General features: G+C 42.8%; 3 protein-coding genes across 3 annotated transcripts in view; all 3 read right to left on the bottom strand.

The window, feature by feature from the left end:
* Positions 1-18,000, bottom strand: part of LOC311008452 (uncharacterized protein) — a gene marked incomplete at its 3' end in the record, with an annotated part of 39,505 nt that extends 21,505 nt beyond the window's left edge. The window contains exons 1-3 of the mRNA XM_084002143.1: positions 17,373-18,000; positions 15,705-16,091; positions 15,272-15,603 (exon numbers count right to left, since the gene is read on the bottom strand). Of these exons, the coding sequence (XP_083858269.1) occupies positions 15,272-15,603; positions 15,705-16,091 (719 nt within the window). The 5' untranslated portion in view covers positions 17,373-18,000. The remainder of the gene's footprint in view (positions 1-15,271; positions 15,604-15,704; positions 16,092-17,372) is intronic.
* LOC311032694 (uncharacterized protein) overlaps positions 1-22,392 on the bottom strand; it is a 177,243-nt gene extending 154,851 nt beyond the window's left edge. Inside the window, exons 1-3 of the mRNA XM_084039660.1 lie at positions 22,316-22,392; positions 21,941-22,014; positions 19,574-19,909 (exon numbers count right to left, since the gene is read on the bottom strand). Of these exons, the coding sequence (XP_083895786.1) occupies positions 19,574-19,899 (326 nt within the window). The 5' untranslated portion in view covers positions 19,900-19,909; positions 21,941-22,014; positions 22,316-22,392. The remainder of the gene's footprint in view (positions 1-19,573; positions 19,910-21,940; positions 22,015-22,315) is intronic.
* The window catches only part of LOC311032698 (uncharacterized protein), a 45,527-nt gene continuing 34,358 nt past the window's right edge, over positions 15,136-26,304 (bottom strand). Inside the window, exon 5 of the transcript XR_014599198.1 lies at positions 15,136-15,316. The gene's annotated coding sequence lies outside the window, so the exon portion shown is untranslated. The remainder of the gene's footprint in view (positions 15,317-26,304) is intronic.

Genomic DNA, 26,304 nt, shown 5'->3' with positions numbered 1-26,304 from the left:
AAAGCGGACAACCAGGAGGTCAAGTCGACGTGCACACAAGTATGTGGTGAAGGATTGAGCGCCAGAGCATGTGCTAAGATCTGCCTCGTCAGTGTGTTCCCTAACGGACGCAGGGAAGAGTCCAAGAGAGTGTACGCCATACTGGACGAGCAGAGCAATCGCTCCCTGGCACGGTCAGAGTTCTTTGAGGTCTTCAAGATCTCCGGGAGCTCCTACTCATATACACTCAAGACCTGTGCGGGACGTGCAGAGACAGCGGGGAGGAGAGCCAGCGGCTACATTGTGGAGCCAGTGGATAAGAAAGTAAGCATTCCTCTGCCTACACTCCTTGAGTGCAACCAAATCCCTGATGTCCGCACCGAGATCCCCACGCCAGATGCAGCTTACCATCATGCCCATCTGAAGCACATCGCCGACAAGATTCCGCCTCTGGATCCGGACGCTAAAATACTCCTTTTACTGGGCAGAGACATCCTACAGGTCCACAAGGTCCGAGAGCAGATAAGTGGCCCAGGTGATACACCGTTTGCTCAAAGGCTTGACCTAGGATGGGTCGTTGTCGGTGACGTGTGCCTTGGAGGCGCTCATAGACCACTCGAGGTGAGAAGTTACAAAACAGCCATCCTAGAGAATGATCGTGCGAGTCATCTTCAGCCATGCAACAACCACATCATAGTGAAAGAGGTATTTAGTCAAGCACCTAAACATCAACATCATCCAGCACCAACTGCCAGCGGCTCAATGATGCTCATTGGAGACTGCTTGGGCCAGACCGTCTTCGCTCGTACTCCGGACGACCACAGACTCGCTCCATCTATGGAAGATCTAGAGTTTCTGAGGATAATGGAAGCTGGGTGCTATCAGGACAGCTCCAAAAGCTGGGTCGCACCATTACCCTTTCGGTCCCCGAGACAACGACTGCCTAACAACAGGAAACAGGCATTTGACCGTCTTGTCTCACTCCAGCGCTCATTGGAAAAACGACCACAGATGAAAGCTGACTTCTTAGAGTTTATGGAGAAGATGCTCAAAAAGGCACACGCAGAAGTTGCCCCGCCAGTACAGCCTGAACAAGAGTGTTGGTATCTGCCCCTGTTCGGCGTGTATCATCCGAGGAAGCCAGATAAGATCCGTGTAGTCTTCGACAGCAGTGCGTCATGTGAGGGCGTATCACTCAATGATGTCTTGCTCACCGGCCCTGACCTTAATAATAGCCTGCTAGGTGTCCTTATGAGGTTCAGGAAGGAGCAAGTGGCGATCACCGCTGACATCGAGCACATGTTCCACTGCTTTGTCGTGAAGGAGGACCATCGTGATTTTCTCCGCTTCCTGTGGTATAGGAACAACGACCCAACCTCTGACATCGTGGACTACAGGATGCGGGTCCACCTTTTCGGGAACAGTCCCTCGCCTGCCGTTGCAGTGTATGGTTTGCGGCGGGCAGCTAAGGAAGCAGAGGCTGACTATGGCAGCGACGCAAGAAGATTGATCGACCGTGAGTTCTATGTTGATGACGCTTTAAAGTCCTTCAGCACAGAGGAAGAAGCCATCAGCGTTCTTGGGCGAGCGCAGAAGATGCTTGCAGCATCTAACCTCAGGCTACACAAAATTGCTTCAAATCGACATACAGTCATCAAAGCATTCCCAACCGAAGATCGATCCAAGGACGTCAACAGCCTAGATCTCTTCATCGATGATTTGCCCATCCAACGTAGCCTTGGATTGTCCTGGAACATGTGTACAGACACTTTTATGTTTCAGATTGAAGACGACCACAAGCCGTTCACCCGCAGAGGGGTACTCTCAACCGTGAATAGCCTCTACGATCCGCTAGGGTTCCTCGCACCCATCACGGTTCATGGAAGACTAATACTCAGGGAACTTACCACGCAAGCAGAGGACTGGGACTCACCTCTTCCCAAAAACATGGAGATCGAGTGGACTAGATGGAAACAGTCTCTCCAAGATCTGGAGGGTCTCCAGATACCACGCCCTTATACGTCCTTCTCCACCGCAGGTGCACTGAGAAGAGAACTCTGTGTCTTTGCAGACGCATCAGTCAAAGCAATAGCTGCTGTGGCTTACATCAAGGTGACCAGCCACCAAGAACAGACTGAGACTGGCTTTGTCTTTGGAAAGGCAAAGTTGGCCCCTCGGCCTGGCTTAACTATCCCGAGACTCGAGCTCTGTGCGGCTGTACTCGCCGTTGAGATTGCCGAGATGGTAGTTACAGAGATGGACACAATATTCGACAACATCACCTACTACACAGATAGCAAGGTCGTATTGGGGTATATTCACAACCAGTCAAGGAGATTTTATGTCTACGTACACAACAGGATCCAGCGAATCCATCAATCACCTTGTTCTGGCCAGTGGAAGTACGTCCCAACGCACCTCAACCCAGCTGACATTGGGTCAAGAACCGTGACACCAGCTCTGCTTAGCAGCACAACTTGGCTCAAAGGACCAGCCTTTCTCCATGATGCATCTTTGCATTCATCTGAGCTTCAAGAGACGTACAATCTTATTGACCCTGACACCGACTCTGAAGTGCGTCCTCAGGTGGTGACAAGTCTCACTCATGTTACCAGAGACATAGTACGTCCACAACGCTTTGAGCGTTTCTCTAAGTTCAGCACTCTCCTCAAAGCCATTGCGCACCTCATCCACATAGCTCGTTCCTTCGCTCACTCTACCCAAAAGGGGTGTCAGGGGTGGCACATCTGTCATCCTACAGAGGAAGAGTTACTGAGGGCCAAAGTGTGCATTGTGAAGAGCGTCCAGAATGAGTGCTACACCGAGGAGCTCAAATGCATCAACTTGGGAGCCAACATTCCATCCTCAAACAGCCTGTGGAAATTGCACCCCACCATGGAACAGGATCAACTCCTTCGAGTAGGCGGCCGGATTGGACAGTCAGGTCTGGGTGTGAACGAGACTCACCCCATCATCATTCCTGGCCGACATTATCTCGCAACTCTGCTTGTGTCACACTATCACGAAGCAGTGAAACACCAAGGAAGACATCTAACTGAAGGTGCCATTCGAGCGGCAGGGTTCTGGCTGGTGGGAGCTAAACGCTGCATCAGCAGTCTGCTTCACAGATGTATCACTTGTAGAAAGCTGAGGGGAAAGACCGAACATCAGCAGATGGCAGCCCTGCCAGCAGAACGACTACAAGTAGCACCTCCTTTCACCTATGTAGGTGTCGACGTCTTTGGACCATGGGACATCGTCTCACGCCGCACAAGAGGAGGAGCCTCTAATTCTTAACGATGGGCCGTGATGTTCTCATGCATGTGTTCAAGGGCAGTTCACATCGAGGTGATCGAAGCAATGAGTTCCAGCAGTTTTATCAACGCCTTAAGGAGGTTCTTTGCAGTCAGGGGCCCCGCAAAGCAGATCCGCTCTGACTGCGGTACTAACTTCATTGGCGCCTCCCGTGAGCTGGAGATGGACAAGGCTAATCCAGGCTTCAACAGTGTGGAAAAGTACCTGGACACACAGAGCTGCACCTGGATATTTAACCCGCCCCACGCGTCTCATATGGGTGGCGCATGGGAACGAATGATCGGCATCGCCCGTCGCATTTTGGATTGCATGCTGCTTGAGCAAAGGAAGTCTCACCTGACACATGAGGTTCTGACTACACTCATGGCCGAGGTAGCTGCAATCATGAATGCTAGACCACTCATTCCTGTATCATCGGATCCGGAATCACCTCTCATCCTCACCCCAGCAATGCTCCTGACCCTTAAGACGGGTGCAGCACCTCCCCCTCCATCAGGCAGCTTTGGGGAAGTGGAGCTCGTCAGAGAGGAGTGGAAGCGGGTTCAGGGCCTAGCAGACGTGTTTTGGTACAGGTGGAAACATGAATACCTCAAAACATTGCAGCTCCGGCACAAGTGGCAAGGAAAACGGCAAAGCCTCCAAGAAGGAGACATTGTTCTCCTGAAAGATAATCAGGCAAAGAGAAATCAATGGCCTATGGGCATCATCACAAAAACCTTTCCAGGGGAAGATGGATTGGTTCGGAAAGTTGAAGTAGAAGTCGTCAAGGATGGAACCAAGAAGACCTTCTCTCGACCCATTACAGAAGTGGTTCTGCTTTTTTCTCCAAAGACTGATTCTGTTCAGTAATGTGGGTTCTTTAAAGACCCCAAGCGGGGAGTGTCATGCCGCTCGAAAGTATATTTTTATATTGCATTTGGGGTGTCGGTTGTTTCGGCTGTTCAGCTTTGTTCATGTAATTTTCGTGGCCGTAGCACCCACTAGTGCATTCGGAAAAAAGACCGGAAGTAGGAAAGCTGCCATGCGGTGATCGGAGATGGTCACTTGGTCGTCGGCTTTTCTCTCCTCGCTTTCCTTTTTCCCCTTTCTGCTCAGGCAACGTCTGTGAGTATTTTGTTGTGTAACGTTGAGTTATCATTTATTTTTAAATGTTGCCTAGTTAGTTTATTAGCTTCATTGTATTTTGTATTGTGTTGCAGTTTCACAATTTGCCCAGTAAACCTCGTGGAAATGAATCATCCGTCTCCGGGAGTTTTCTTGGGAGTGTTTAAGCTGAGTGGATCATAGTCCATGACAGTGTTAGAGAGTGTGTTAGAGAGTGTGTTAGAGTGTGTGTGTGTGTGTGTGTGTTAGAGAGTGTGTTAGAGAGTGTGTTAGAGAGTGTGAGTGTGTTAGAGAGTGTGTGTGTGTTAGAGAGTGTGTTAGAGAGTGTGTGTGTGTTAGAGAGTGTGTGTTAGAGAGTGTGAGTGTGTTAGAGAGTGTGTGTGTGTGTGTGTTAGAGAGTGTGTTAGAGAGTGTGTTAGAGAGATATGTTTCGGTAAGGGTGTGAAATGTTTTACACCCTGATCTGAACGTCTTCCACAAACAAATAAAACAAGCTCATCCACCTCGTCACTCAAAGCAAGACGCTGTCACAGTTAAAAGAATAGGTGGCGCTCTCCTGGTAATTTCCCTGAAATACTCGGTGGCGTGTGAGCGTGTCAACAGGTTGAAATGCTATCTTGACAGCCCTGACATACAACACTATGGCCCAATCCCACTGTCTGTCCTCCAGCCTTCAACAAACTGAAGTCACTAAATGGTTGAGTGTGAGAGGCTTTTACTGGAGCTTATTTACTTACAAAATTCATACCAAAATGACACCTAAACATAACCCAAGATGCCATTGTGGGCTTCCCAGGAGCCAAACCCTACGAAGGCAACATTTTGGAGGCCGACTGCCACATCTTGATCCCTGCGGCCGAGAAAAGCAGCTCACGCGTGTCAACGCCCCCAAGATCAAAGCCAAGGTTAACACTTTGATTTTCCTGAGGTGCTGTGCTTTAAGTATTCATTTGTGGTCATGTGACATGTGTGTTTATTTTGTGTGTGTTTTGCCTCCTTTCAGATCATTGCTGAAGGTGCCAATGGTCCCACCACTCCAGACGCTGACAAGATCTTCCTAGAGAACAACGTCATGGTTATTCCTGTAAGCACAAACGACGCATGCACACACGAATGCAAACTACCACGTTGGAAACACTTTTCTACATTCAGACTTGAGGCTGATTTTTGAAACAATTCAAAACTCCCAATAATGTATTTTATTGTTTCCGTCTGGTCGGTTCAAATGAATGAACTGGTTTCTGAAATGTCAAAATGAACCTGAGGTTAGATGCAACCATGCAACATTTTTACAGACCCATTTTTAAAGTAAATGTATAAGTAGGGGGGGAAAAGCCCATCAACATGTAATTGATTTTACAACCCAGATGTTTTTTGTTTTTTTATGTATCCGTCTGACATCTAATCCTCAGCAGTTTGCTCTGGTTGGGTTACGTTTTTAATTGAGCCAATCCTGCTGCTTTGGGACTGTGTCTGGGCATTTTGTTTGAAGTTGGCATAACACAATATCACACACTTCACAGTTTAGATCAGTTTGTGGATTAGTTTACTTTTGCTCGCTCTCACACATTAACTCAAGCTTATCAAAATATTAATTCACCAAAAGCATTTAATCAACAGTTTCCTTCCTGGCCCGTCTCATCAGGTGTGGTACCCCTGCGCTGTGGTGCGTCACCTCTCTCCAGGGCTGGACTGGGACAAAAAATCTGCCCGGGCATTTTCAGCCGAGACTTGCCCACCAGTTATCAATGGAGAGACAATGAAGCCTATGTGTAGTCTGGTTAACCTTGCGGCGGTGGAAAGACTGGAGGCAGTGCGTCAGATATTTGGCCCAAAGCAGTTGAAATTATTTATTTTCAATATGCCAGTCAGGAGGATAAAAAAAATCAATTAAATGAAATAAACAAAAACTCCAAAACTAGACTTCAAAATCAGAATAACTTCAATAATCAAACTAAAAAATAACAACTCTCCACTGACAATTGAATCCTTTTGTTCAAGGTCTAGATGCTGGCTCGCTCACCTCAGACGCCTCTCTCCCATAGACCTGTTTAGGCCTATATATCACCTATTTATCACCTATGGCCTGAGACATTACCATTAAAAATCAATTATCCCTAAAAACATACATTTCGGTTTTAAACATCACCAAACAGAGTCAACACCTTATCCCCCACATATTTACCCACCGTACATCCTTATACACAATTTCTATCCCCCTTACACACACAAAGACAAAAACACCCCTCTCATCCCACACACTTGATCCCCGCACATCTAAATGGCCTCACTTATATAAAAACACAGCCATCCAGTCCTGATGAATTAGTTTAACTCAGCCCTGTTTACTTTTTAATTTTGATTATCACATAGTTATCCCTATTTAATGTTTCAGCAAAAACATCAAACAACAAGCTTATCAAAATAATAATTCACCAAAAGCATTTAATCAAACAGTTAATTCCAGTAATATTCAACATTTAATTGATGTTACAACCTAGTTGTGTGTGTGTTTTTTTTAATGTATCCGTCTGACATCTATTCCTCCCTCCCTGGTTGAGTTCCATTTGAGCCAATCCTGCTGCTTTCGGACTGTGTCTGGGCATCTTGTTTCATCTCTTCAAAACGTTTCTCAAACCTCTCCATTAGTTCTTCGCCCTCCACCAGAACTTCCACAGAAGACTTAAAAGATATAGTACCTTCTTCGGACTCAAGTTTGATCAGATCGTCCTGTTGAGTTTCCTCAAGATAAGGATACGTTGTCTTCATTACATCCAGCCATTCTCTCACTAATGTGCTACAGAAGATGAGGTTGAATTTCTCCCCGTTACGTTCATCATAAAAGAGAAAGTCTTTGTTGGCTTGCAGTTTATCTTCTCTTTCTCTTTCGCTGAGTCCTGTGAGGCATCTTTCAGGAGGAGCAGGCATCTGTATCAGACAACAACAAAAAAAGAACAATTTTTACTTGTAAATGACCATGGCAATGATGAATGGTACAACACATTCAATGTTCAGCTGTGATGTTGTACCTCGTGTTCCTCGTGCTGTTGGGTGGTTTCCAGGAACTGTGTCTGGGCATTTTGTTTCATCTCTTCAAAATCTCTCTCAAACGTATCCCTCAGTGCTTTGCCATGCACCAGAACTTTCACAGAAGACTTAAAAGTTATAGTACCTTCTTTGGACTTGAGTTTGATCAGATCGTCCTCTTGAGTTTCCTCGAGGTCAGGATACGTTCTCTTTATTACGTCCAGCCATTCTCTCACTAATGTGCTATAGAACACGAGGTTCAATTTCTCCTTCTTACGTCCATCATAAAAGAGAAAGTCTTTATTGACACGCACTAACTTTGATCTGTATTCCTTCCTTTTCTCTTCGCTGAGTCGTTGGGGGTATTGTATAGGAAGAGCAGGCATCTGTATCAGACAAAAAGAAAAGAAAATGTTACATTTGTAAATGACCATACCACTGATGAATGGTACAACACATTCAGTATTCAGACTTGCCGTGATGTTTTAGGGTCCTATGAAATCCAAGCAATTTTAGAGCATTTTCCCCATCAAATGGTGTCAATCAACCCAGTGTCGGCTGATGTGAAGAGCTTTTCCCTTTTTATTTATACTTTCTGCCTTGTTCACATACAGCCAATAATATAATGCCACAGCTATTTTCACCATATAAGGGCATGCCCAACAATTAAAGAATGCCAAGTTGTAAAACTGGATTGATGTTCACTGATAATTGTTTTCATTGTTCATGTGTTTTTGTTTTTTCTACTTGTGAATGATATATTATTATAGATATAAGAGGAAAAAATCCTGATATTATTCTGATCATGAACCAGTTTCAATTAAACTTCATAATAACTGCTAAATGTTCTGCAGCTTTTCCAATTAAAGTCTCAATATGTAGGTCTTCAAATCTTGTCTCTTAGAGTCTAAAATAGGAGACTGTTAACTACAGCTGGACTGTGTAGGTCCATCCTCTACGGCTGTGATGTTGTACCTTGTATTTGTCGTCCTGTGAGGTGATTTCTCAGTGGGAAGGTGGATACCACAGCTGCTTCTTGAAGGCACGAGCTGAAAACATGAAGTTTAACTCTTCAAGGCTTTTTAGGCTTTCAGTGCATGCTTGGTGGTTGGTCATGCTTCCTGAAGTAGGTCTTTTTGACACTACTTTGTAAAAGTTTACATGATGAAGTCTACAACAATCATGGACTACTTTCATCTTCAATCCTTAGCTCGCTGGCTGTTTTACGTCACTGACAAGACTGCTCATGTTTTTTTTTTAAATGCAAGATTCATTTGTTTTTGATAAATATATGTTGAAATAACAATTCGGTCAACAAAAATTTGAAGGACAAATAGATGTATTCTTTCCGAATCTGGTGAATCGGAGAGCTTCCGTGATGTTGCTGCTTAATGGTTGAGTGTGAGAGGCTGTGAGGGTCTGAATGGTATAAATACAAACGGGATGGCACTTGGCATGTTATCAAAAATGTTTTGGTAAGGGCGTGAAATGTTTACACCCTGATCTGAACGTCTTCCAGGCTCTTATCTTCCAGGACCAGACATTATGTCTGGTCTGGGAATATTACATTGTAATCATTTATTTACTTGTTTTAGTTATTAAAATAGCTTCAATAACATAAATGACGCACACAAACGACGCATGCACACACGAATGCAAACTACCACGTTGGAAACACTTTTCTACATTCAGACTTGAGGCTGATTTTGAAACAATTCAAAACTCCCAATAATGTATTTTATTGTTTCCGTCTGGTCAGTTCAAATGAATGAACTGGTTTCTGAAATGTCAAAATGAACCTGAGGTCAGATGCAACCATGCAACATTTTTACAGACTCATTTTTAATTTCGCTTTTCTTTTTCTTTTTTGTCCGAACTTGTCTCACTGGTTTGAAGTTGGCATAACACAGTATCACATACTTCACAGTTTCGTTTTCCAACAGGTTAACCCATTCTGATAAAAACACAGTCATCCAGTCCTGATGGAGCAGTTTAACTTTTCATTGTTATTATCACATAGTTATACCTATTTAATGTTTCAGCAAAAACATCACAATGTACTGTATTTAAATATAAAACCCAAATAATAAACAAAAAGCAAGAGTTGATGTGAATAATCCAGCCTTTATTGTGTAAACAACAGATATTTATATTTGGTGGTCTTTTGCACGCTTTCACACATTAACTCAAGCTTATCAAAATAACAATTCACCAAAAGCATTTAATCAACAGTTAATTCCAGTAATATTCTTCCCAAATGAAAAAAAAAATGCATCAAAACTAATTCCAAACAGAGGAGTGAGTACCAAACAGTCGGATGTGTGAGTTTGTGATGTTTGGTCCTGCAGGACATGTACCTGAATGCTGGCGGTGTGACGGTGTCTTATTTTGAGTGGCTGAAGAATCTCAACCACGTCAGCTATGGAAGACTGACCTTCAAATATGAGAGAGACTCAAACTACCACCTGCTCAGTGAGTACAAGACCGCTCTTCATTCCTACATTACCTGCAGACGGACTAGAGTGAGACTCAATCAGAAGATCCATTATTACATTGTTAATCCTTGTGACACAATACCAAAGGGGGGGGGGGGGAGGGAGGGCATCAACATGTAATTGATGTTACAACCCAGTTGTTTTTTTTATGTATCCGTCTGACATCTAATCCTTAGCAGTTTGCCCTGGTTGAGTTCCATTTGAGCCAATCCTGCTGCTTTCGGACTGTGTCTGGACATTTTGTTTCATCTCTTCAAAACGTTTCTCAAACCTCTCCATTAGTGCTCTGCCATGCACCAGAACTTCCACGGAACAATAAAAAGACATAGTACCTTCTTTGTACTCAAGTTTGATCAGATTGTCCTGTTGAGTTTCCTTGAGGTTAGGATACTTTCTCTTCATTACGTCCAGCCATTCTCTCACTAATGTGCTATAGAAGACCAGGTTGAATTTCTTCCCGTTACGTTTATCATGAAAAAGAAAGTCTTTGTTGGCTTGCAGTTGATCTTCTCTTTCTCTTTTGCTGAATCCTGTGAGGCATCTTTTAGGAGACATCTGTAGCAGACAACAAAAAAAAAAGAACAATTTTTACTTGTAAATGACCATGGCAATGATGAATAGTACAACACATTCAGTATTCAGCTGTGATGTTGTACCTTGTATTTCCTGCGCTGTGGGGTGGTTTCCAGGGACGGTGTCTGGACATTTTGTTTCATCTCTTCAAAATCTCTCTCAAATGTCTCCCTTAGTGCTTTGCCAGAACTTTCACAGAAGACTTAAAAGTTATAGTACCTTCTTCAGACTCAAATTTGAGTTTCCTCGAGGTCAGGATACGTTCTCCTTATCACGTCCAGCCATTCTCTCACTAATGTGCTACGGAAGACGAGGTTCAATTTCTCCTCGTTACGTTCATCATAAAAGAGAAAATCTTTATTGACATCCAGTAACTTTGATCTGTGTTCGTCCCTTTTGTTTTCGCCGAGTCCTTCAGGGTATTGTATAGGAAGAGCAGGCATCTGTATCAGACAACAAAAAAGAAAATGTTACATTTGTAAATGACCATACCACTGATGAATGGTACAACACATTCAGTATTCAGACTTGCCGTGATGTTTTAGGGTCCTATGAAATCCAAGCAATTTTAGAGCACTTTCCCCATCAAATTGTGTCAATCAACCCAGTGTCGGCTGATGTGAAGACTATTTCCAACTATTAAAGAAGGCCAAGTTTTAAAACTGGATTGATGAGCACAGATAATTGTTTTCATTGTTCATGTGTTTTTGTTTTTTCTACTTGTGGATTATATATTTGATCTAGGGCTGGGATGATGTAAGTTTCTTTTTTATATCACGGATAATCACAGATTTGTTTTTCACTAAAAGATGTGTTGCAGTATAAATATGTTTCTTGACCAAATGTAATGGAATACCATTGCGTTTTAGTGCCATTTCAAGTTTTAAGCATATTTTGATAGTTATCGGGATATTAATGTGAATCGTAAATATTCTGGCCAGAATAATCGGGACTAAACTTTTCGTACTGACCCATGTCCACTTGTAACGTTTGTTTTTGTTACCTGCCTAGGGACTGCGGATGTAAATTAGCATACTTGCTCACTGATGTTTAAATCCCAGTCGGCAAGTCCGGCGGACCGAGGGCACTCTGTCAGATTTTGAATGTTTACAACTCTCACGCTCCTCCCCCACGACCATGAAGCTCCTCCCCCACGACCACCGAGCTCCTCCCCCACGACCACCGAGCTCCTCCCCCGCGACCACCGAGCTCCTCCCCCACGACCACTGAGCTCCTCCCCCATGACAACCGAGCTCCTCCCCCACGACCACCGAGCTCATCCCCCACGACCACCGAGCTCCTTCCCCTCGACTCCGTGCCCTTTGAAATCCCTTAGATCACGCCACCTTTGAAACACGGGTCTGATGTTGACTGTTTAATCACGGGCCCCGTCGCAATCTCTCTTTTATTTCCTTATTTTCCACCGGTGTTTTCTTTGCCTTGGTTGTTATCGACCTCCTCGTTTCGGTTTTTAACCGGGGGATTAGAAGCTTGTTCCTACTTCCCTCCGCCTCCCCCCTGTGATAGTGGTACGACCCGAGAGCAGAGGGGCTCTGTGTGTGCACGAATAAAGCAGCAGGGCTGCTGCGTGCTGATTGGACAGGAGGACCCGAGGAGGGCCTTGTTGATATTTTGCAAAACAAACAGGCTCTACGGGCACGTAGAGGTGTGCTTTTTTTTTTTCTAAAACCGGATGATTTATCTTGTTCTATCGTAGCATAGTGTCGGTTTCGGTGATTATGATCAAAAAAAGGTTGCCGACTGGGGCTTTAATGACTCAAGATGTTCATAAACATGCTCTGTCCCTATCAAATACACAAATGTGATCATTAAGTAGTGGAAAAATATGTCTCTTTAATTTCTCCTTTTCCCTTTTTCAGTGTCTGTGCAGGAAAGTTTAGAGAGGAAGTTTGGCAAGCAGGGGGGACCCATCCCTGTTGTACCGACCGCTGACTTCCAGGCCCGAGTAGCTGTGAGTAAAATACACACACACACACGCACACATTGTTTTGCACACACACTGTTTTTAAAGTGTCCTTTATTCAGATTAACTGAGACAAACATTAATCCTCCTTTGCAGGGTGCCTCTGAGAAGGATATTGTTCACTCCGGGTTGGCCTACACCATGGAGAGATCTGCCCGGGTAAGTGACCATGCATAACGGAACGCCGTCCAACCTGTTTTAGTGAGCAGTCTCCAGATGAAACACTTCCAGGAATTTTAAAACGTACGCTCATTGCAGTGGTTCTGACTTTTTCTGTTATCTCTCACTGTAAACCACCAAGATTTCTATCAACCATTAACGATACGGAGTCAATCTGTGACAAAACATTCAGCCCTTGAGTGATTTCAAGACCTCCAAGCCTTTTGTAAAGATTTAAGGTCATCAAGGTAGCAAGAAGTTATTAGTTAAGGTTTCAATTTCTTTATCATTTCATTGTTTTAATGGATCAATTTTCTGCCACTTTTATGTCCCGATCATGTGAACTGATTCATTAGGAATTATTGACAAAAAGGTGATTTTTAAAATCAAATTTTAAAATGAATGTACTTTGTTAATAATTGTAGATCTGGAAAGAACCATGAAAGATGGTTGTCGGTTGTTGATGGCCCTTGTGCAGCTCTATCCTTTTCTTTAACCAGCATTATATAACACGCTCTCTTCTGCCTTTCTAGCAAATCATGCGCACGGCAAGCAAGTACAACCTGGGTCTGGACCTTCGGACGGCCGCCTACGTCAACGCCATCGAGAAGGTCTTCAAAGTCTACAACGAGGCGGGGCTTACCTTCACATAAACGGCCAATCAGGACGCACGCGTCCCTTACTTTCACCCACCCTCCTGCTAGTGATCACCCTCTGCTGCCTCTTCCCCCCTCAGCCTTCAGAACATATCACTGTTACCGCTGCTCTTTGGCTATTACCCCACACACACACACACACACACACACACACACACTAGCCTGGTATTTATCCTGTGATCCACCTGCTGCCATTATACTGTAACCACATCTGTTTGAATATGGCCCTGTTCTCGTCTTTGACAGAGGTTGTATTGAGAAAAAGCAGAGAGAGTAACATCCTGTCTACCGCTGCCCTCGCATTAACGTTCATGACGATGCTGATGGCAGCCTTGTTCAGAGCGCACTTTTCTTTTTTATGGCTAAATACACGTATGACCCTCCTGGTTGTTTCAGTTGGCAGCACTACAGATGCCTTATTTCAGAAAGAGGTCCGCTCTAGAATGGAGACGGCCACTACAATTTGACTTCAACTAAAAAGGGATTTAGATTTAACTTCATGTGAATAAAAGATGATTTCATGAATCTTGAGTTTGTCATCTCACTCTTCAGACATAATGGTCAGTCGTGAAGTTGCCAAGGTTAAAGTTTTTTGTTTTTTTTTGGTGGGAGGATTGTTGCTCGTCTCCCCATCTTTTCCTGCTTTCCTGTCGCTTTATCTATTGTATTAAAAGCAGCTTCTCCCCGACTCCTTCGCTGGTCAAGAGAGGGGAGCAGGGAGGGCACCAGGTGTCACTGTGACCGCCCGTCCCCTTGTTGAATCTTCCTCGGTTTTAATCGTCCAGTTCTTCGACATTTGAAATTGTTATGGAGGAAATTACTTTTTTTTTTATTCATTTCTCTTTTTTTTTTGGAAACCAATAAAATGTTAAGAAAAAGAGTGTTTCTCATCGGTGTGTGTGTGTGTGTGTGTGTGTGTGTGTGTGTGTGTGTGTGTGTGTGTGTCTCTGTCTCTGTCTCTGTCTCTGTCTCTGTCTCTGTCTCTGTCTCTGCGTAATGGTTGGGTGTGAGAGGCTGTGAGGGTCTGAAATCAAACAAATGGGATGGCATGTTATCAAAATGTTTTGGTAAGGGCGTGAAATGTTTTACACCCTGATCTGAACGTCTTCCACAAACAAATAAAACGAGCTCATCCACCTCGTCACTCAAAGCAAGACGCTGTCACAGTTAAAAGAATAGGTGGCGCTCTCCTGGTAATTTCCCTGAAATACTCGGTGGTGTGTGAGCGTGTCAACAGGTTGAAATGCTATCTTGACAGCCCTGACATACAACACTATGGCCCAATCCCACTGTCCGTCCTCCAGCCTTCAACAAACTGAAGTCACTAAATGGTTGAGTGTGAGCGGCTGTGGCTGATTTTGAAACAATTCAAAACTCCCAATAATGTATTTTATTGTTTCCGTCTGGTCGGTTCAAATGAATGAACTGGTTTCTGAAATGTCAAAATGAACCTGAGGTCAGATGCAACCAAGAGTCTAGAATCATCAGTCATTAATGTCTGACTATGAGTTATTGTTTCCTGCACAAACAAACATTTCTACAGACCCATTTTTAATTTCGCTTTTATTTTTATTTTTTATCCAAACTTGTCTCACTGGTTTGAAGTTGGCATAACACAGTATCACATACTTCGCGCTTTCGTTTTCCAACAGGTTAATCCATTCTGATAAAAACACAGCCATCCAGTCCTCATGAATTAGTTTAACTCAGCCCTGTTTGCTTTTTAATTTTGATTATCACATAGTTATCCCTATTTAATGTTTCAGCAAAAACATCAAACAACAAGCTTATCAATATAATAATTCACCAAAAGCATTTAATCAAACAGTTAATTCCAGTAATATTCAACATTTAATTGATGTTACAACCCAGTTGTGTGTGTGTGTGTGTGTGTGTGTGTTTTTTTAATGTATCCGTCTGACATCTATTCCTCCCTCCCTGGTTGAGTTCCATTTGAGCCAATCCTGCTGCTTTCGGACTGTGTCTGGGCTTTTTGTTTCATCTCTTCAAAACCTTCCTCAAACCTCTTCATTAGTGCTTTGCCATGCACCAGAACTTCCACAGAAGAATAAAAAGATATAGTACCTTCTTCAGACTTGAGTTTGATCAGATTGTCCTGTTGAGTTTCCCTGAGGTTATACTTTGTCTTTATTACGTCCAGCCATTCTCTCACTAATGTGCTACAGAAGATGAGGTTGAATTTCTCCCCGTTACGTTCATCATAAAAGAGAAAGTCTTTATTGTCTTGCAGTTTATCTTCTCTTTTTTTTTTGTTGAGTCCTGTGAGGCATCTTTCAGGAGGAGCAGGCATCTGTATCAGACAACAACAAAAAAAGAAAAATTTTTATTTGTAAATGACCACGGCAATGATGAATAGTACAACACATTCAATATTCAGCTGTGATGTTGTACCTCGTCTTCCTCGTGCTGTGGGTTGGCTGCCAGGGACTGTGTCTGGGCATTTCTTTTCATCCGTTCAAAATCTCTCTCAAACGTCTCCCTTAGTGCTTTGCCATGCACCACAACTTTCACAGAAGACATAAAAGATATAGTCTCTCTTTTGGACTTTTTGAGTTGGATCAGATTGTCCTGTTGAGTTTCCTTGAGGTCAGAATACGTTCTCTTCATTACGTCCAGCCATTCTCTCACTAATGTGCTATAGAAGGCGAGGTTCAATTTCTCCTCGTTACATTCATCATAAAAGAGAAAGTCTTTATTGCCATGCAGTAACTTTAATCTGTGTTCGACCTCTTTCTTTTCGCTGAGTCCTTCAGGGTATTCTATAGGAAGAGCAGGCATCTGTATCAGACAACAAAAAAGAAAATGTTACATTTGTAAATGACCATACCACTGATGAATGGTACAACACATTCAGTATTCAGACTTGCCGTGATGTTTTAGGGTCCTATGAAATCCAAGCAATCCAAGCAATTTTAGAGCACTTTCCCCATCAAATGGTGTAAATCAACCCAGTGTCGGCTGATGTGAAGAGCTTTTCCCTTTTTATTTATACTCTCTGCCTTGTTCACATACAGCCAATAATATAATGCCACAGCTATTTTCACCATGTAAAGGCATGCCCAACTATTAAAGGAGTCATCACCAGGAAATCGCAATTTCTCTTGTTAAAACATGCATATCTGTGTTTGACCTCAGTTGAAACTTGCCTGAAAGGCTGGAGTTTGAAAGTGGCGCCGTTTTTTCGCTTCTGCTCTTTTTCGGAACAGGAATAGCACACAAGGGTGTGCATTCCTAAAGCACGAGATTTTGATTCTGCGCCTTCGGTGACGTCACCGTGGCGGCTACTTGCATAAGCCCACCCCTCTTTCACCACCCAACCCCCCCCCCGTCCGCTACCTGACGTCCTGCTGTAAACGTGTCTCTTCAACCGTCTCTGGCTCTTCACTCTCCGGTTCGGGTTCCGACTCTGGTTCGTACATAAATGCCTGAATTCCGTAAGGTTCGTCATTTAGTGTGTGCGCCATGACAGGGGGCTGTTTATGTTTTGGAGTCTGCATGCAGGCAAGCCCCCCCGGCTCTGTCCTTCCTGCGGCGAATCAACGCGCGCCTCATTACATATTATACAATGCACATCCGGACCAGTCAAAACCTCGCGCGTAATCTCGCGTGATAAAATCGCGGTACGAAAAAGGGTCAGAACAAGCTCAATGTTTGATTAAAATTTTTTTTTTTTTTTCTAATAAGTTTTACGAATTGATCCAAAGCGATCCAAGGGGGGCTGGATACGTATAAAACCAGGTTATGACTCCTTTAAAGAATGCCAAGTTGTAAAACTGGATTGATGTTCACTGATATTTGTTTTCATTGTTCATGTGTTTTTGTTTTTTCTACTTGTGGATTATATATTATTATAGATATAAGAGGAAAAAATCCTGATATTATTCTGATCATGAACCAGTTTCAATTAAACTTCATAATAACTGCTAAATGTTCTGCAGCTTTTCCAATTAAAGTCTCAATATTTAGGTCTTCAAATCTTGTCTCTTAGAGTCTAAAATAGGAGACTGTTAACTACAGCTGGACTGTGTAGGTCCATCCTCTACGGCTGTGATGTTGTACCTTGTATTTGTCGTCCTGTGAGGTGATTTCTCAGTGGGAAGGTGGATACCACAGCTGCTTCTTGAAGGCACGAGCTGAAAACATGAAGTTTAACTCTTCAAGGCTTTTTAGGCTTTCAGTGCATGCTTGGTGGTTGGTCATGGTTACTGAAGTAGGTCTTTTTGACACTACTTTGTAAAAGTTTACATGATGAAGTCTACAACAATCATGGACTACTTTCATCTTCAATCCTTAGCTGGCTGTTTTACGTCACTGACAAGACTGCTCATGTCTTTTTTTTAAATGCAAGATTCATTTGTTTTTGACAAATATATGTTGAAATAACAATTCGGTCAACAAAAATTTGAAGGACAAATAGATGTATTCTTTCCGAATCTGGTGAATCGGAGAGCTTCCGTGATGTTGCTGCTTAATGGTTGAGTGTGAGAGGCTGTGAGGGTCTGAATGGTATAAATACAAACGGGATGGCACTTGGCATGTTATCAAAAATGTTTTGGTAAGGGCGTGAAATGTTTACACCCTGATCTGAACGTCTTCCAGGCTCTTATCTTCCAGGACCAGACATTATGTCTGGTCTGGGAATATTACATTGTAATCATTTATTTACTTGTTTTAGTTATTAAAATAGCTTCAATAACATAAATGACGCACACAAACGACGCATGCACACACGAATGCAAACTACCATGTTGGAAACACTTTTCTACATTCAGACTAGAGGCTGATTTTGAAACAATTCAAAACTCCCAATAATGTATTTTATTGTTTCCGTCTGGTCAGTTCAAATGAATGAACTGGTTTCTGAAATGTCAAAATGAACCTGAGGTTAGATGCAACCATGCAACATTTTTACAGACCCATTTTTAATTTCGCTTTTCTTTTTCTTTTTTGTCCAAACTTGTCTCACTGGTTTGAAGTTGGCATAACACAGTATCACATACTTCACAGTTTCGTTTTCCAACAGGTTAACCCATTCTGATAAAAACACAGTCATCCAGTCCTGATGGAGCAGTTTAACTTTTCATTGTGATTATCACATAGTTATACCTATTTAATGTTTCAGCAAAAACATCACAATGTACTGTATTTAAATATAAAACCCAAATAATAAACAAAAAGCAAGAGTTGATGTGAATAATCCAGCCTTTATTGTGTAAACAACAGATATTTATATTTGGTGGTCTTTTGCACGCTTTCACACATAAACTCAAGCTTATCAAAATAATAATTCACCAAAAGCATTAAATCAACAGTTAATTCCAGTAATATTCTTCCCAAATGAAAAAAAAAAATGCAATCCAAACTAATTCCAAACAGAGGAGTGAGTACCAAACAGTCGGATGTGTGAGTTTGTGACGTTTGGTCCTGCAGGACATGTACCTGAATGCTGGCGGTGTGACGGTGTCTTATTTTGAGTGGCTGAAGAATCTCAACCACGTCAGCTATGGAAGACTGACCTTCAAATATGAGAGAGACTCAAACTACCATCTGCTCAGTGAGTACAAGACCGCTCTTCATTCCTACATTACCTGCAGACGGACTAGAGTGAGACTCAATCAGAAGATCCATTATTACATTGTTAATCCTAGTGACACAATACCAAAGCAATATAGAAAACACCAAGAGGAGGAACTACAATAAATGTATAGGAAGGGGGGGGGGAGTGTCAGTGACAATTTTTTTTGTCACTGAAACTCATTTAACAAAGCCTTGATGACCGTGACAGTGACTTCACATCACTTACAAAATCACTTTTTTTTAGCTAGTTGCTCATTTAGCCTGTTCACTTTTGAATCCTCTCTTGTTCTTGACTTTGTTCATCCTCTCCTGCCGGGTAAGGGGGGAGGAAGTTTACCTCTCCCTTTCAAGGCTTTTTTACATTCTTTGCAGACTACTGGTCCTCAGCGCCTCTGAGTTTTTTGATCTTGTTCTTTAGGCCTTGTTTCCAGCCATAGGAGTAAATGAGTTGCTTGAGGCAAGGATATTTACCAAGAAGTGCCTTAACCACATCACCTATCTGTTTAGCTGATGGATTGGCTGTATATATAGTTACAGCCAGCTTCTCAAGTATGTCTGTCTTGACCTTCGAGTCATAAGCCATAAGTGTTCCATTCCTCGTGTAGGCTTCAGTGGCTCTTTTAAGGTGCCTCTCAGTTTCATCTCCAAACTCTGGAATGAGGAACTGACGATGAGGAACTGACGATGACTCTGCACAAGATGCAGAGTCATCGTCAGTTGACTGTTGACCATCGGAAAAGTCCAAATGTTCAAATTGTGAAAGCAAGTTTGAAACATTCGGGGCAGCGTGAACAACCTTTATGGTGTCTTTGTCTTTAACTTGGTCACTTTGACTAAGAGTAAAGTAATCCTGAAATTCGGAATCAAAATACTGAAGACTGAACTCATAAGGAATTCCAAAGTTCTCCTTCACAATAGTTTGGAGCTCCTCCACAGTGGGTGGGATTCCTGATGGAAGGACCAACTTCTCAATTCGGTCATCAATTATAACTCGGAGCTGTGCCTCCATCTCTGCCAGCCTGACAAGAATGTGAATAGACAAAAGTTCATTAGCATCACAAGTGTATCTTTTCATCATTACTTTTATTTATTTGTCAATACATTTGTTTCCTGCAATACACCTGTTTTCCATTGTGATCACTTAGATTTAAAGACAACTCTCTTCAATTAAAAGTTGAGTCAGCAGGATGCTAATTAAATTTGTCCAACCACCAAGGAGGCAAAAGAAAGTCTTACTGGCTACCTTTTGTGTGTTGGCGTGTATGTTGGGAGTTATGTGTCATAATTAGAGGTCGACCGATAGTGGATTTTTAAAGGCCGATATAATAACGATAGTTTGGAGCAGGAAAAAGCCGATAGCCGATTAATCGGCCGATACCGAGCCCCCCCCCCCCCCCGTTTATGCTTGTTGAACAGGTGGTACTTATTGCCTCCACCAAGGAGGTTATGTCTGTTCACTTTCAACTTGTGAATGTTTAAATACACGGATGGTACAGACACACCAACTCCGGCAGCAGACTTCAAGTCAACGGATCCCATTCATTGTCTATGTAGAGCAGGAGCTCCGCATGATGGATACGGCACGTCGAGTTGACGGCCCTGTCGCCGTACGTGAATTTGCATAAAGTTCGATGGATTGAACTTTATGCAAATGACGTCCGTCCAACGCAGTGCCGCCGGCTCCAGAAACTTCCTTCAAACTATCAAACCAGGCAGTGTTGATCAAATATTAATCCAGATTCTGTTACTGCACTACACATTTCCCGCCTCAAATGTTTTCAGAAACATGCTTTAGCGTGTAGTTTAACTGTAAAATGAGATCGTTTGTGGCCCGGCCGCCATGTTGGAAACGGCAGAGCGAAACTCAAAGTCCCGCCCACTTCGCAGGACGTCTATCCAATTGATCCAACTTGAACACAGAACTGCCCACTCGCCGGTGCGTTCGACGGTCCGTTGCGTCCGTATCTGTCGCTGCCGGAGTTGGTGTGTCTGTACCATTCTCCTCTCTCTGCTGCCGCTGCGCTGCTCACGCTCCGTCTCCCTCCCTCCCCCATGCGCGGTGTGTGTGCAGAGCAGCCCCGCCCCTCAGTGATCAGAGAGACAGAGAGCAGCAGGGCCATGGAAGGAGCAGTTCACGGCGCTGCGGGGAAAAAAAAAAAAAAAACAGCCATCGGCCACTATCGGGGCCATTTTCCGTTAATTGCGATAGTTTGTAAAACGTCCTATCGGGGCCGATTAATCGGCCAAACCGATGAATCGGTCGACCTCTAGTCATAATTCATACTGCTACCGTGTGTGCTCAACTGATTTCGGTTTTACGTGGCACACTGCTTACGGATAATAACATTTAAGAGCTGTCTTTAAATGTACATTTTTAACTAAAAAGGGATTTAGATTTAACTTCATGTGAATAAAAGATAATTTCATGAATCTTGAGTTTGTCATCTCACTCTTCAGACGTAATGGTTAGTCGTGAAGTTGCCAAGGTTAAAGGTTTTTTTTTTTTTTTGGTGGGAGGATTGTTGCTCGTCTCCCCATCTTTTCCTGCTTTCCTGTCGCTTTATCTATTGTATTAAAAGCAGCTTCTCCCCGACTCCTTCGCTGGCCAAGAAAGGGGAGCAGGGAGGGCGCCAGGTGTCACTGTGACCGCCCGTCCCCTTGTTGAATCTTCCTCAGTTTTAATCGTCCAGTTCTTCGACATTTGAAATTGTTATGGAGGAAATTACTTTATTTTTTTTTATTCATTTCTCTTTTTTTTGGAAACCAATAAAATGTTAAGAAAAAGAGTGTTTCTCATCGGTTTATTTTTTATACCAAACGTGTGTGTGTGTGTGTGCTCATGTTTACACGAAGAGTAAAAATCCTGATATTATTCTGATCATGAACCAGTTTCAATTAAACTTCATAATAACTGCTAAATGTTCTGCAGCTTTTCCAATTAAAGTCTCAATATTTAGGTCTTCAAATCTTGTCTCTTAGAGTCTAAAATAGGAGACTGTTAACTACAGCTGGACTGTGTAGGTCCATCCTCTACGGCTGTGATGTTGTACCTTGTATTTGTCGTCCTGTGAGGTGATTTCTCAGTGGGAAGGTGGATACCACAGCTGCTTCTTGAAGGCACGAGCTGAAAACATTAAGTTTAACTCTTCAAGGCTTTTTAGGCTTTCAGTGCACGCTTGGTGGTTGGTCATGGTTACTGAAGTAGGTCTTTTTGACACTACTTTGTAAAAGTTTACATGATGAAGTCTACAACAATCATGGACTACTTTCATCTTCAATCCTTAGCTCGCTGGCTGTTTTACGTCACTGACAAGACTGCTCATGTCTTTTTTTTTTAATGCAAGATTCATTTGTTTTTGATAAATATATGTTGAAATAACAATTCGGTCAACAAAAATTTGAAGGACAAATAGATGTATTCTTACCGAATCTGGTGAATCGGACAGCTTCCGTGATGTTGCTGCTTAATGGTTGAGTGTGAGAGGCTATGAGCGTCTGAATGGTATAAATACAAACGGGATGGCACTTGGCATGTCACTTTGATGACGCAAAACGTGTTATCAAAATGTTTTGGTAAGGGCGTGAAATGTTTTACACCCTGATCTGAACGTCTTCCACAAACAAATAAAACAAGCTCATCCACCTCGTCACTCAAAGCAAGGCGCTGTCACAGTTAAAAGCAGGGCTGTGCAGAGACCGTTGGAGGGGCAGGTGCTCAAAATTAAAAGGGGGCACAAGGAGCAGGAATTTGAAACACGATACAGAAACATACTTTGCAATATAACCGGTTGAATGGTAGAAACCCATATTCATAAAGAATGTAACATGGAATCACAACACACCATGTCATTGTCCACACCTCATATATGGCCAGTGCACACACACACACACACACACACACACACACACACACACACACACACACACACACACACACACACACACACACACACACTCCTACTGTTTGTCACACGAAAGTAGGCGTTGTCCCAAATATTCTCAAATCAAAAGAATAACAAGCCTTTTAATCCTTTTGATCGACAGGCTGTCACTCTCGATTGGTATCAGATTGAATCGGTCACTCCTGCCCACACCCTCTTTGCACGCACACTGTTTTTAAAGTGTCCTTTCTTCAGATTAACTGAGATAAACATTAATCCTCCTTTGCAGGGTGCCTCTGAGAAGGATATTGTTCATTCTGGGTTGGCCTACACCATGGAGAGATCTGCCCGGGTAAGTGACCATGCATAACAGGACGCCGTCCAACCTGTTTTAGTGAGCAGTCTCCAGATGAAAGACGTCCAGGAATTTTAAAACGTACGCTCATTGCAGTGGTTCTGACTTTTTCTGTTATCTCTCACTGTAAACCACCAAGATTTCTATCGACCATTAACGATACGGGGTCAATCTGTGACAAAACATTCAGCCCTTGAGTGATTTCAAGACCTCCAAGCCTTTTGTAAAGATTTAAGGTCGTCATGGTAGCAAGAAGACATTAGTTAAGGTTTCAATTTCTTTATCATTTCATTGTTTTAATGGATCAATTTTCTGCCACTTTTGTATCTCGATCATGTGAACTGATTCATTAGGAATTATTGACAAAAAGGTGATTTTTAAATTCAAATTTTAAAATGAATATACTTTGTTAATTATTGTAGATCTGGAAAGAACCATGAAAGATGGTTGTCGGTTGTTGATGGCCCTTGTGCAGCTCTATCCTTTTCTTTAACCAGCATTATATAACACGCTCTCTTCTGCCTTTCTAGCAAATCATGCGCACGGCAAGCAAGTACAACCTGGGTCTGGACCTTCGGACGGCCGCCTACGTCAAAGCCATCGAGAAGGTCTTCAAAGTCTACAACGAGGCGGGGCTTACCTTCACATAAACGGCCAATCAGGACGCATGCGTCCCTTACTTTCACCCACCCTCCTGCTAGTGATCACCCTCTGCTGCCTCTTCCCCCCTCAGCCTTCAGAACATATCACTGTTACCGCTGCTCTTTGGCTATTACCCCACACACACACACACACACACACACACACTAGCCTGGTATTTATCCTGTGATCCACCTGCTGCCATTATACTGTAACCACATCTGTTTGAATATGGCCCTGTTCTCGTCTTTGACAGAGGTTGTACTGAGAAAAAGCAGAGAGAGTAACATCCTGTCTACCGCTGCCCTCGCATTAACGTTCATGACGATGCTGATGGCAGCCTTGTTCAGAGCGCACTTTTCTTTTTTATGGCTAAATACACGTAAGACCCTCCTGGTTGTTTCAGTTGGCAGCACTACAGATGCCTTATTTCAAAGAGGTCCGCTCTAGAATGGAGACGGCCACTACAATTTGACTTCAACTAAAAAGGGATTTAGATTTAACTTCATGTGAATAAAAGATAATTTCACGAATCTTGAGTTTGTCATCTCACTCTTCAGACGTAATGGTTAGTCGTGAAGTTGCCAAGGTTAAAGTTTTTTTTTTTTTGGTGGGAGGATTGTTGCTCGTCTCCCCATCTTTTCCTGCTTTCCTGTCGCTTTATCTATTGTATTAAAAGCAGCTTCTCCCCGACTCCTTCGCTGGCCAAGAAAGGGGAGCAGGGAGGGCGCCAGGTGTCACTGTGACCGCCCGTATGGAGGAAATTACTTTATTTTTTTTTATTCATTTCTCTTTTTTTTTTGGAAACCAATAAAATGTTAAGAAAAAGTGTTTCTCATCAGTTTATTTTTTATACTGTGTGTGTGTGTGTGTGTGTGTGTGTGTGTGTGTGTGTGTGTGTGTGTTAGTGTGTGTGTGTGTGTGTGTGTGTGTGTGTGTGTGTGTGTGTGTGTGTGTGTGTGTGTGTGTGTGTGTGTCGTGATGTTGCTGTGTAATGGTTGAGTGTGAGGGTGTGAAATCAAACAAATGGGATGGCACTTGGCATGTTATCAAAATGTTTTGGTAAGGGCGTGAAATGTTTTACACCCTGATCTGAACGTCTTCCACAAACAAATAAAACAAGCTCATCCACCTCATCATTCAAAGCATGACGCTGTCACAGTTAAAAGAATAGGTGGTGCTCTCCTGGTAATTTCCCTGAAATACTCGGTGGTGTGTGAGCGTGTCAACAGGTTGAAATGCTATCTTGACAGCCCTGACATACAACACTATGGCCCAATCCCACTGTCCGTCCTCCAGCCTTCAACAAACTGAAGTCACTAAATGGTTGAGTGTGAGCCGCTTTTACTGGAGCTTATTTACTTACAAAATTCATACCAAAATGACACCTAAACATAACCCAAGATGCCATTGTGGGCTTCCCAGGAGCCAAACCCTACGAAGGCAACATTTTGGAGGCCGACTGCCACATCTTGATCCCTGCGGCCGGAGAAAAGCAGCTCACGCGTGTCAACGCCCCCAAGATCAAGGCCAAGGTTAACACTCACTTTGATTTTCCTGAGGTGCTGTGCTTTAAGTATTCATTTGTGGTCATGTGACATGTGTGTTTATTTTGTGTGTGTTTTGCCTCCTTTCAGATCATTGCTGAATGTGCCAATGGTCCCACCACTCCAGACGCTGACAAGATCTTCCTAGAGAACAACGTCATGGTTATTCCTGTAAGCACAAACGACGCATGCACACACGAATGCAAACTACCACGTTGGAAACACTTTTCTACATTCAGACTAGAGGCTGATTTTGAAACAATTCAAAACTCCCAATAATGTATTTTATTGTTTCCGTCTGGTCGGTTCAAATGAATGAACTGGTTTCTGAAATGTCAAGATGAACCCGAGGTTAGATGCAACCATGCAACATTTTCACAGACCCATTTTTAATTTCGCTTTTCTTTTTCTTTTTTGTCCAAACTTGTCTCACTGGTTTGAAGTTGGCATAACACAGTATCACATACTTCACAGTTTCGTTTTCCAACAGGTTAATCCATTCTGATAGAAACACAGACATCCAGTCCTGATGGAGCAGTTTAACTTTTCATTGTGATTATCACATAGTTATACCTATTTAATGTTTCAGCAAAAACAACACAATGTACTGTATTTAAATATAAATATAATAAACAAAAAGCAAGAGTTGATGTGAATAATCCAGCCTTTATTGTGTAAACAACAGATTTTTATATTTGGTGGTCTTTTGCACGCTTTCACACATTAACTCAAGCTTATCAAAATAATAATTCACCAAAAGCATTTAATCAACAGTTAATTCCAGTAATATTCTTCCCAAATGGAAAAAAGAAATGCAATCAAAACTAATTCCAAACAGAGGAGTGAGTACCAAACAGTCGGATGTGTGAGTTTGTGATGTTTGGTCCTGCAGGACATGTACCTGAATGCTGGCGGTGTGACGGTGTCTTATTTTGAGTGGCTGAAGAATCTCAACCACGTCAGCTATGGAAGACTGACCTTCAAATATGAGA

This window comes from Eutrigla gurnardus, assembly GCF_963514095.1.
Source record: "Eutrigla gurnardus genome assembly, chromosome: 22".
In the NCBI taxonomy this organism is placed as follows: domain Eukaryota; kingdom Metazoa; phylum Chordata; class Actinopteri; order Perciformes; family Triglidae; genus Eutrigla; species Eutrigla gurnardus.
The sequence above is the reverse complement of the archived record's forward strand: the minus strand, read 5'-3'. Positions and strand labels throughout refer to the sequence as shown.